Here is a 12902-nt window from a genome sequence, read left to right as displayed (position 1 = left end):
CTATTGAGGAAATAGAAGTGAAGGCAGCTATAAAAAACCTTAAAAATCATAAAAGCCCAGGTCCAGATGGCTTCAGTGGCGAGTTTTATAAATGTTTAAATGAGAATATATATAAAATATTAACAACTATGTTTAACGAAATCAGTAAACAAGGGGAAGCCCCGGAAGAACTGCTGAGAGCAAATATACTCCCAATACTTAAAGCCGATAAAAATCCAGAGGATGTTAGAAATTATAGACCTATCTCACTTATCAACGTAGATATGAAGATATATGCAATGATTTTAGCTGAAAGATTGAAATTAGCGATAACAACCATAATACATCCCGATCAAATAGGTTTTGTTCCTCAAAGATATACATATGATAACATTAGACGAGCTATCGATGTGCTGGATTGTGCACAATTAGAAAAAAAATCATTGTGCTTAATGACACTCGACGCAGAGAAAAAGCCTTCGATCGAGTAAGTTGGGACTTTATGTTTCAATCAATCGAAGCCTTTGGGATTAATGGCCAATTCTTGCTAGCAATTCAGGCACTATACTCTAAACCGTCAGCAAGAACGATTGGGCAAAATATTAAGGCCAATTGGTTTAAATTGAAAAACGGCACGCGGCAAGGATGTCCCTTATCACCTCTACTGTATATAATATCTATGGAGGTCTTAGCTATTGACATAAGAAATAACGAGAATATTAAAGGTTTTAGATTTCTAGATGAAGAATTAAAAGTGAGCATGTATGCCGACGATGTGCTCATTACCCTAGAGGATCCTGAAAAATCAATAGCGACCCTGATGACAACAATAAAACAATACTCAAACGTTTCGAATTATAAATTGAACATAGGAAAATCTGAAATTATACCATTAAATATCCCAACTCAAACTAAAATGACAATACAGCAGGAATATAATTTCAGATGGAAAACAGAGCTAAATTATTTAGGAATAAAAATTACTTCAAATTTAGAAGATATGGTAGAAAGAAATTTTATAACCCTCTTATCTACTTCTAACTACATATTGAACAAATGGAAGAATATACAATTATCATGGTTAGGCAGAATAAATGTAGTGAACGCCTATATACTTCCTAAATGGACCTATTTGTTCCGCCATATGCCTTTAAAAATCCCGAAACCCTGGTTGAATATGCTACAATTTAGTATAAATAAATTTATTAATAAAGGGAAACGGATGAGGCTGGGAATTAAATATTTGACAAGGAAAATGATTAGAGGAGGCCTAAATTACCCTAGGGTAGAGACGGTATACGAAGCTAGCCTCTTATTACACATGTATAACTTGCAGCTCCATTCAAATTTAAATCAACCCTGGTATAAATTAGAGAAATATTTGACAGATATTGATCATTTATCAGCATATATGTGGCAATTTGATCGTAATGCTGACCGTAAAATCAGTGAGATTAAAAGTTTCATAATTAAAGATAACACAGGAGAATGGAGAAAGTTCAAAAAATCTATCTATTAGCATTTCAATAGAAACTTGGGATTCCAGATCAAGGTCCTTAAAGGGACAGTTTAATGTCCCCGACACCCCTGTTAAAGAATACACGTTAAAGTTTTCTGGAAATACGTTAATCTGTATTCTTCAAAACAAAAGATACTTACCTGACCTAGAAGTTGCAGCCCTATTGCTGCAGCTGCCTTCCTCCTCCGTGCTCATGATGACACTGGTCCTGGTTAGGTTCAGCGGACTGTCTCTTTAAATGTTTTTGTTTTTTTCCCAGATTACGCGGTTTTGGATTTTCTGCTCGATCAGATTAATCTCTGCCTCGACCATCTTGAAGAGAAAAACGACCATTTGCATGCGCAGCTTCAGGACCTCCTAGAGTCCAACAGACAAGCCAGGCGTGACTTCCAGCTGCAACAGACCGGAGCTGCCGGAGCCGAGGAACGCGGGGCAGGTTTATAACAGAACGGAGGACGGCCGATTTACCCAACGCGTTTCTCTTCAGCAATTGCTCTCTATAAAAACGTTCCTAATCTTATTAAAAGAACATATCAAGGAAAATTTTATTAAAAGCGATATTTATTTATTTTTTAATATTGATTTTCACAACTACTACAGTTTTTCTGCTGTTAAACACCTCTAACGTATGCCAAATTAAATATTCTTCAAAATGTACCTTTCTGCGAACGTTGCAGATCGTCATGACGTGAGATGCTAGGTGGGAGGAGCGTCCGGAGCTCGTGGGCAAACGTTGCAGGCAGTAAGCTGAAAATAGCCGCCGTATAATATATGCAGCGAGATGCTGAACCGCCGCTGAACTACCACTGATTCCCTGCTGAACCGCCACTGATTTACTGCTGGACCCCCACTGACTATTTTTTTTTTTTTTTTCCAGATTACGCGGTTTTGGATTTTCTGCTCGATCAGATTAATTTGTGCCTCGACCATCTTGAAGAGAAAAACGACCATTTGCATGCGCAGCTTCAGGACCTCCTAGAGTCCAACAGACAAGCCAGGCGTGACTTCCAGCTGCAACAGACCGGAGCTGCCGGAGCCGAGGAACGCGGGCCAGGTTTATAACAGAACGGAGGACGGCCGATTTACCCAACGCGTTTCTCTTCAGCAATTGCTCTCTATAAAAACGTTCCTAATCTTATTAAAAGAACATATCAAGGAAAATTTTATTAAAAGCGATATTTATTTATTTTTTAATATTGATTTTCACAACTACTACAGTTTTTCTGCTGTTAAACACCTCTAACGTATGCCAAATTAAATATTCTTCAAAATGTACCATTCTGCATAGGCGGGATACTGCAGACACAAAAAAAATCCCCTAAAACTAAAAGTTTTAAAGTGCATGAAAACACAGCATAGAATCTGAAACTGTCTCAACCTTCTTATTGTATAGATGTTTCTAGAGTATTAAATAAATCTTGGTACCTTTTTAAATGGCCAATGTCTGCCTGTGTACATTATTATATATATATATATACACTCCCGAAACAGATTTAGATTTTTACTGTGGGCACTTCAAGAATCAGGGATATTGGTCCGATACTACTATTTTAATCCGATACTAGTAATAAAAAAGGTTGGTATTTCCCATAAAAGTATATTTGACGTTCACCCTGTAGAGTTCAATGAAGGGAGCTTGAGGACGAGTCTCCCAAACCCGTTACCGCGTAAAATGATGAAGTCGTTGCTGCGGCTATTCGTTTTGTCGGGAAGTATTTCCAATCATCCGCAAACAGCCAACTTGCTTTTTCATCACTCGCCTATCTCGTCCTTAATGGCTGCAGCTTTCATTAAAACTGTGCTTTTCATCAATATCGACAAAGCTGCCTTATGCTTGACTATAACCGCTATTTGGGACGGAATCCTGCCGTTATGGGCAACATTACGCTCTTTAAAAAGAATTAGTAATAGTTAAAACAAACCGGTTAGAATTTATTTATTGCGGTGCCAAATCAAATCCACTTTTACTACAGCAAAGTAACACAGATTTTTATGTGAATATACAAACATTCAATTGATTTTTTTTTTAAATAGACCCTTTTATGGGTATTTCTCTTCTGGTGTTTGAGCAGCTACAGCTTCTTCTTTCCTGGAACTTGGTCAGCAAACTGTCTTTGCATAAAAACTGCATGGATTTACCTTCCCAACAGTAAACAATCAGAGGTACCATAGAGATACCTTCTGCCCTGGTAAGGATGACCATTTATCTCTATGGTATTATTGTAAAGAATGAGCCCCCCCTCTGTCTAGTTTAGTATAGAGCGTACTATAGCTACAACGGGTGGGGGCGGGGGGTAAACATACTATTGCTAACGGCTTTGCTTTTTCCCAAGTAGACAAATTATACTTTCCAGTTTTCAGGAGGTGTAAAACGTGAAATATAGTCACACATTACATCAAAACAAAAATGGCTTCACACTCTAAGATGACCATCGTTCTGGAGCCGTAACACAGGGGTTAGTGTACATGCCCACCTCCGCTGTCTCTAGTTTTATCACAATTGCACTACTGATTTTCCCTAGCTACTTCTTTTTCCTTTTTACAATTCCCTTCACCCAACACAAGGTATCCGATCCCATTTACACTAAGCCATAAAAGAAATAAAAAGGGGAAAAAATATCCTATTTTCAGTAGTCATTACGCACTCATGGCATCTGGGTCTATATCTGGAGAGAGAGAAGGGCACCAATTAGTGAAGGATGAGGACCTGCTCTAAGACACAGAGTTTTCCAACTGGGATGTGGACATTCCTGATGAATTGTTGCGGCCTGGTTGCTCTCCAATGAATACAGGCTCTGTTTCCAGCAGATATCCTGTATCTTCTTCACTTGTATCCACCAGAAGGTCATTAGGCTCCTTGGGATCTCGTCGACCTGCGTCACTTCCTTGGGTGGTAGAAGAGTCTCTGCCCGCTTTCTCTTCCAGGCTCTCCACGGTTGCCCACCCATGCCTCTGGCTCTGCTTACCTTCCGCAGCTACAGTTTCTGGATTATCTGTTTTTACAGCCACTTTGCCAGATGACACAGCAGACTCATCCTCCGGACCCACCGGCTTGGTGAGGGAGCCAGGTTCTGCCTGTGGGTCTATATGGTGGTTTAATAATTTGTACCGCTACATCAAAAACAAGAAACACAGATGATCACAATCCCCCCCCAAAAAAAAGGCTACAGTTTTTTCTTCCATTACAGTTTATGCTATATATTATGCTTCATCCCTGATTCCCCCCTCCCCCCCAAATCACATGAAATCTTGATTTAGAGAATTAGCTCTCAGTGATGCGGTTTAACTATTCTTTATCAGAACCACAAAAAAAAGCAGGACCAGTGATCACAGAGATTGTAGTGTTGTACCAAGTTTCCAAGTATGACTATAAACCATCAATACTCAACACTGAAGAACCAATAAATGCTAAAAGCCACTTTCATAGATAGACTGTGAAAGGTTTTGATGAACCCAACTAGAGTATATTGCCATAGGCTGCTTATCGATCGGAGAAGCAGTTCTTGCCTGACCCCTAGCCATTCATAACCAAATTACAACGCATCCATAAAGAGAAAGACTAGTAGAAATGTATCGAGATTATGGACAGTAATGAGACAATGTCGCTCTGACAACAGCCAAGGATGCAGGATACCATGGCAGCAAAAAGAGCACAATATGTAAGATGGGCGTTATGATGAGAAAAAAAAATAACATAAGATGCAGGATGGGAGTCTGACAAACTAAGGAAGCCAAGCCATGCAAAGGCAGAAGGGTCTAACCTGGAGGTTCTGAAAATGCGTCAGGGACTTGCAGTGTGAAAGGCGTGCCGCAGAGTCACTAGGGTAGAATTTGTGACACAGCCTGCAGAGGTAGCCCGCGACGGGGACCATAAAATCCAGGCCTGTGAAACAGGAGGGCATACCACAGAGAATGGATATCAAGAGGGATACACACAGAAGAATAAAAACACAACAGACAAAGCAAGTTAGAAGGAAACCATGAACACGGGGGAAAGGGGGGGAATGTTTTTAGCAAACAGACAGCAAGTTAGAATAGAATCTGATCGGTTTACTAATGGAAAAGACAAACAATGGCCCCGGCAGTGGGTAAAGAGAAGGTTCAGAAACGGATGAAAGGAAAATTAGGATGAAGGCCTCCTTGTGACACCTGAAAAGCCTTGTCCCACTTAGAATGTGGAGGAAAGAAATAAAAACATTCCTGCAGACTCCTGTTCTGGGAGGACGCACTCACCATATGCCATGTCCGGATCGTACTCCTTCCATGCCTCACAATCTGGAACTCCCATAACCTCATCTTGAGCCTGAAAGGGAAAAAAAAAACTTTTAATTCCGATTCTAAACAGTGAAGTAGTTGCTAGAAGCAGCGGTGAAGCTACTAAGTTGGTAGTGGGAGAAGATAACAACTGGAAAGCGTTGGGTTGGCTCTATACGTCTCATCAGGCCCAGGATGATGGGAGGTTTATTTGTGCCAATGGCTGGAGGGTTCACAAAATTCACAAATAAATACTTGCCCTTTACTACAAAGTGTGCCATGATTCAAAAGGAACTTTTTTGAATGTTACAATGTGACATAATACACAAATCTACCAGTCCGATTCCATGATGATGGTAGGTTTACCGGCAGGCACTCTGTATCCCCAGAAGCATCATCTTCGCTTATTCCCTCTTCTTCTTCCTCATCCTCCTCTTCCTCGAAACAGCCCACAGCATCAACTGTAATCAGCTCTTCCGACTCCTCTAAACTCCAAGGCTCCTTCTCACCTAACCTGACCTTTAGATGGAGAAAACAGCATGATTCAGTCATTTAAATGATGTTTTTAACCATAAACACTCTTTTGTCTGAGCCTGTTAAGTAATCACATTAGCTGTGGAGAACCATAAATGGCTCTCACTTTAAGACTTAGCTTTTGTTGAGGTTTTACATAGAGGGCAATCAGGTGGATCAGAGTTATTAGGAGAGATGTTTTTGAAATAAGGTCAATGACGGACTTTTACCTCCTGGCATTTCTGCTTGTGCTCTGGAGATTTCATGTGCTCTACGAACTTTCGCGGGGTCTTGAAGTGACGGCTGCACACCGTGCAGAACGGCCGCAGAGAACGCTTGGCAAGCTAAGGATAGAGAAAAAAAAAGAGTTAACACCTGGCCCATCCACCAATACCGTAAATCATCGGAAAAAAAGGAAAAATCTGCTCCTCAAGACTGTATTTAGCAAAATGGGCTCCAATATCATTATTATGTATTGTTTTATGTAGCACCATTAGATTACGCAGAGCTGTACAATATGCATTTAACACGAAGATAGAGCCACGGTGCTCACCACAAGTACAGTATTTTCTGGTTATTAATTCTATTTCTTTATCTTAGTGGTTATACTGTATAATGTACAGTTGTTTATAATAGTAATAATTTAAAGAGGCATATAATGATAGCTTACATTTGATAGAAAGCTTAAAATCATTCTTATGAATGTTCTTCTGACCAGTCTGCAAACCACATCTTGAAAACGATCTAGTACCCGCCAAACCTCCCTAACCACTGGAATACATGCATGACCTAGTAGAGGTTCTCATAACATGGGTATATAGACAAACACACCACTTTAGCCTCAAATACAGAAAACAAGTTAAATTATGTATGGTCTCATATGTGTATGTATGATGTGCCTGCACATTTGGATTGTCCTTTGTGGTGAGCCTACGGTCTTTACTGGTCATCAAAGAAGAAGTCCCCAGTGAGGTAATTCAGATGTTATACCTTGTGTTCCTGAGTCCTGCGATGTTTGATGAGGTCAGAGCTGAAGTGTATCTGACAGACATTACACCATCTCAACTGTTGCTTCCTTTATAAACAAAAAAAGTGGTCACTAGGAAAGCCAATAATAAGTTTAGCTACTATTTATATATTTATGTATATATTTATACTATCAATTATATCTTTTCTTATGCTTTCTACTAGCAGCTGGATGCCCTAACAAGCACCTACCCATCATTCCCTGCAGTGCTTCCTTGAACACCTTTAGCGGTTGGTAGGAGAGTAACAAGACAAGCGTTACTGAGATGCTGTATCTCTTGTAACTTCTGCTGGTGACAAGCAGTTACCAGATGAGACTGGAAAGCCTACGGAAAAGATTGAGATTAGGTATTAACAGGAGAAAAAGGGCACTCGCCAGACAAGGCAATACCAAAAATGCAGTCACCATGTGCATTTCATGTTTGTTCATAAAAGAAAACCAGGATGATGACGTCTATTAATGAAAAAATATAATCACTGCGTCTACTTCATCTATGTTCACCTGCAAAGTTTGAAAGTTGCTCTTGCAGACGTAACAGCAGAACCTTGGTCTATCTGGTGAGGATACATTGTCAGCATCTGTCTTCTCGTTGCATTGAGGATGTAACACTGTAGTGCTTATGGTACGGCTCTCGTTGCTCTGTTGGATGGTGACCTTCAGGGCCTGACCCGTGCTAGATCCCTGCCAAAAAATAAAAGGTTTAATTATTTGGCAGGCAAAAGAGCAAAGCAAGATCCAACACTTGTTTGATAAGGAAGGCCTTCATCTCTTTTGAGCCCTTACCTTGGTGGACTGCGATTCCACACTACGTTCCGCTTTTACACCTCCTTCATCAGTTTTTCCTACAGCGAAAAGTCAAAAATAGTGGCTTATGAGAGCAAGCCACGAGAGCTCAGACAATGCTGAACAGGAACGTCTACTGACCACAGTCCAGGTGATAGGGAGTTGGACACAGAAATAACATTTGTGACACAGAAACAGCCAAACATGTGTGTGCAGTGCCCCGTCTGTATTTAACAACATAAACTGATTTCTCATGGTTTCCAATAAAGAAGCAAATTATTAATTTTAACTTACCTCTTCCAGGGAAACCGGACTCTGCCACACTAGCCAATGAGCTGTCAGGAGAGCATAAAGAAACTGATCAGTGATAGGACAGTAGACATGTTGTATTCCTATAAAAGACTAAGTGGACCCCCCCCCCCCCAATACTTCAACTTTCAAGTCTCCTCTAGGAAAAACCTTTGTCCAACCAAGAAAAACAGGAATTTGGGCGCATAGGCAATGCAGTTGTACGTTCTTATTCCTTAATTTTGTTTATTAGATTTATATTTTAGTATGTCATGTTACTGGTTTGTTTCTGTTCTTTACTGAAAGCAGTAATTAAACATATATAATAGCCAGCACTGGACAATTATGGCTTCTGGCACAGCTGGACAAACTTATGTAGAATTTTCCCAACTAGAAACATTTAGGAGCCAGTAAGGTATATGCCCATATTACATTAAATAAAACATAAGTAACTTTGTAGAGCCAGTGCCACGGGGCTCCTGATATACGTCAAGCCAAGGGCCAAATATTTTGTGTCTGTTAACAGGAATTATGAAACAAAAAAAAACCCACATATTAATAAAATGGAGCAACATATGCATACATGGTGAGGAGTGATGAAAAAATAAGGAAGACGAAAATTAGTGGTTTTCAGTGAAGCAGTGTATTAACGCAGCTCGGTCGGCTTGCTTAACAGTTACCTTCTTGCTTTCTTGGCTGGGGGCTCAAGGGGGTCGATAGTGCTGCATTCTCTTAGATTCTCTGAGTCTGCAATGACAAGTTTGAGAAAGCCAGAAAGCCAAAAGGTACAGAAGCCGTAAGGAGGTGGCGGAGAAGAGGACAAGCTAGAGAAAGTCAACATGTACACCTGACACGGTCCTTCTCTTTCACAATCAGACAATTAAAGTTGACCAGTCACCTACACAGCTTGTAGCACCATAAATGCCATTTACCTTCACTGGCTAAAGCTAATGCAGGTTTTGTATTTCAATCAGTATATCCACTGTACAGATATTTGCTGGAAGCAGCAGATCTATAAAACTAAGCACTTTTCAATTAGTCCAAAGTGGAGGGGTACACAGGATGGACGTGAGCAAGCAGTAAAGATGGCTGCTCCCACCGGCATACAGATACGGCAGGATTCTGCTATTTTTTGCGATTAGTCCTGAAAGCACCACGCATTGATTAAGAAGGTATTCTGAGCTGTGGAAACGTAGAATTCAGGAAAGTGACCGGTCCACTTTAACAAAAATGCACTTCCAGCCGTGGGATCAAGCAAAAGCTACACGGTGGATCTCAAAGCCGCAGGACACAGCCTTATGATGTGAAGCTGGAAACGGTATGAGTTGTGGAAATTTATTTTTATTCTGGAAAGTGTAGCGGAATCGTGGATACACACTCCAGAATAAGTGTTAGAAGACACATCAGGATTGGGGTGTTAAAAGAATAAGGAACGTCATAAAACCATAAGAAATACACATTAAAGCTGAACGTAATTATGATACTCTACAAAACAAAAAGCAAAGCAAGTGAGAAGGTAATCTAATGCCCATCAATCGTGGCGATGTTTCTCACCCTCTAAGGAGCTAATTTTCTCATTTGCTTCAGATGCTGCTGGCGGAAGCTCCCCTTCTCCCCGGCTCGGAGTCTTGCAGTCAGCGTTCTTGGCCGGTAGGGAGGAGGCCTGCTCTCCCTCTCGCTTACGATCGTAAGTCCTGTAAAGGTCCTGCACAGAGACACGATCGCATCTATTAAGGCTCTAAAAAGTTCAGGACACAATTTCACCTTATCTTTCTCGACCTCATAGAGAAGATGTTAGTCAATGTATTTACTATGAAATATACTATGAGGTTTATTCACTAAAGGAAGAATAAGCAGGAGATGTGGCTTCGCTCATTTATCTTTGTTTTATGAATGGCCAATGTTGGCATGTTTAACCACCAAGAAGGACTAAGCTGGCTCTTTGTAATGCATAATGGTTGAGGAGACTGTTTTTTTTTCTGCAGCTTTTTAGACCCCAATAAGCTCCCTAAACAAAATAATGGTAGAGCTTCGCTTATGTCAAACCAACAGCCAAAGTGTACCTTCTTCTCAAATACTACGATTGCCTCTGAACTCTTATGCATATAAAATGCTCGGTGGTAGTCTTGGCTATGTAGACATGCTACTAGGGACTACCTTTAAACCTGTTAACTAACCAAGAACAACACAAATGTTTCATCCAATGGTTCTCCTCCTGTGAGTTTTTGCTGACAGGTTAGACTGCATCCATTTCTCTCTCTCTCTCTCTCTCTCTCTCTCACCTTTTGATACATTCGTGGATGCTGCTGAAATGTAAGACCTGGAAAAGCCATGTTTGGAGCCTTCACCGTCACCCCCAAGGGTGGACTTCCCAGGATGGACTGTCTCGCAGCCGTCGGAAAAAAGTGGGGCAGCGGAGGGCCAGCCATACTAATCCCACGAAGGTTACCTACCGGTTGCATCAAAAATATGAGATGTTAACGCAATTACATTTAATTTTGGAGCACAGTTTAGTTTTTCATTAATTACTAGGATACATTGTATAGCGTTACCCTGCATTTGCTGCATGAGTAGAGCACGTTGGATCATTGGGTGAGTGTTGAGAAGCCGCGCCGGGGTAGCGGCCGCCAGGTTCAGCATCTGCTGGGGTTGCTGCTGCACAGGGGGCTGCATTGGTCTATTTTGGAGAGATCAGAACAACAACAAAACAAGCAATTTAATACATTGCAGGAGACATGACCCGACATAATTCACAGTCCCACCACAGAGCAACTACAGCAGGAGGATAGATAGGTAAAGATATACATATATAAAAAGGCATTGCCATGTTATCCAAGAAGTAAATATATTTCTTTTAACGTGAGCGTTTTTGTTTAATGTGCGGGAGGATTTAAACATGGGGTGAGATCTTACCTTTGGCCTGGGTGCTGATGCTGCAGAAGATGCTGAAGCTGCATTAGCTGATGAAACTGCTGCTGCTGCTGGTTAAACATCTTTACAGCCCACGGCTTCTGAAAATCAACGGAAAACACGGTAAGACAGATAGCACGGCCGTCATACAGTTTGCGTGTAAATCATTAGCAAGGCATGAATGCAACACGAGTAAAGTGCATCCAAACTCATGTTTCTACCTGAACCACTGGTACCTTCAACTGGAGAGAGCATATGTATTCATAAACATGTGTGTGTTACACATTATATATATATATATATATATATATATACACACACACACACACACATAATTCAGCCTGGTGCTAGTTATATGTATTACAAAATAAGCGTACGGGAGAGATGAATGCCCTGCACCTGAAGGGTTAAAGCCTGGCAGACAGGGGAAGCGGCACAGAGGCGCCGGACAAAGGAAATCAGAGCACACGCCAGAACACGTATGATCACAGGCAGTCCAGGGTGCTGAAATCAGGTGAAATATATTGTATTTACTTGCTTGACATATACATTGTCCCTAAACACTGCGTCTCTCGCCGGGATCATACGGCGACGTCAGGAGGTCATCCTGTTCATAAACGGAACTTATTATTTCATCAAAACAGCAATAAAACCGAAGCGGCTGCAGATTTAACTGATACGGCTGCCACTGACACCCCCAATAGCATCAGCTACTAAACACCCCGCCAAGTCCCACTTCACGGTCTATACGTGATCGCTCTGCTGGGTGCAGACAAAGCAGCCTCTACAATCCCTTAACAATGGCTTTCCACAGAGGCCACTGTCACTGCGTACACGCAACGCCTTCACACACACCTCACATGTATCATTCAGCCGTGGCGTGTGCATTTACACGCGTGTCATTCTTTTCACACCATGCTTATTACATACGTGGGTGATGAGGAAACATGCATTTCCATGCAATTTAAGATGCATGTGCGCCCAACATGCTAGCCATGTATGTTTAACCCTTACCACCCCATATACTTAGCCTTAATTACATTAATAACCCTCCTATTAACATATCAGACACAGGCTCCCTATTCCCTTTATCTTCATTCATATATATACTCCCACACCATATGCATTTCCCCTATAGAGCACCCTATGCATTCCTTCAATACAGCACCCTATGCACCCTCCCAACCCTGCTCTCTGCCTCTTACCGGCGGAATGGATGAACGGGGTGTGATATAAGCAGACTAGGCCCCTGTGTTAGCGGCTGCCCTGTTTGTACACCCCCGGTCCGTCTCCTGTCTCTCTGCCGCAGGCCTCCTCATCCGACACAATAACATTGACAATGGAGCGGCGAGCTGGCGACTCCGCTCAGCGCCCCCTGGCGGCCGGGCGGACACTCTGCGCTCTACTGTCACCTGCGGACGGAGTGTTGAGGATTAGTCGGCGTCACCCAGACAAGCTCAGCATATGATCCAAATATACCCTAAAACGTAAACTATATCAATGGCAGTTGCATTGAAATCATTTTTATACCGTTTTTTCCCCAGCTATGTTTCCTATAAAGGCTTGAAACCTTTATGAAAGTATTATCTGAACCAGGGCCAGACTAGAGGGAATTAAAAGACTCCGGCA

The 12902-nt window shown here is 41.5% G+C and overlaps 1 protein-coding gene across 3 annotated transcripts; it reads right to left on the bottom strand.

Moving 5' to 3' along the window:
- Positions 1-3409: 3409 nt before the first annotated feature.
- On the bottom strand, positions 3410-12612 carry CIZ1 (CDKN1A interacting zinc finger protein 1). Of its 3 annotated transcripts, none has more exons than XM_053473391.1 (16): positions 12479-12612; positions 11277-11374; positions 10916-11040; positions 10646-10812; positions 9918-10068; positions 9044-9110; positions 8370-8410; positions 8076-8134; positions 7794-7973; positions 7484-7617; positions 7256-7340; positions 6496-6609; positions 6119-6271; positions 5732-5801; positions 5260-5381; positions 3410-4609 (listed from the first exon to the last, which is right to left on the bottom strand). In XM_053473391.1, exons 2-16 carry the CDS (start codon positions 11354-11356, stop codon positions 4211-4213), a joined length of 1947 nt encoding a protein of 648 aa, XP_053329366.1. In that variant the 5' UTR covers positions 11357-11374; positions 12479-12612; the 3' UTR covers positions 3410-4210. The 3 variants fall into 3 exon arrangements, with proteins under 3 accessions (XP_053329366.1, XP_053329368.1, XP_053329369.1); XM_053473393.1 differs by having other exon boundaries at positions 11277-11371; positions 12479-12595; XM_053473394.1 differs by lacking the exon at positions 5260-5381 and having other exon boundaries at positions 4385-4609.
- Between the last annotated feature and the right edge of the window lie 290 nt (positions 12613-12902).

Source organism: Spea bombifrons, chromosome 8 (genome assembly GCF_027358695.1).
Source record: "Spea bombifrons isolate aSpeBom1 chromosome 8, aSpeBom1.2.pri, whole genome shotgun sequence".
In the NCBI taxonomy this organism is placed as follows: domain Eukaryota; kingdom Metazoa; phylum Chordata; class Amphibia; order Anura; family Pelobatidae; genus Spea; species Spea bombifrons.
This window is presented reverse-complemented; position numbering and strand designations above follow the sequence as displayed.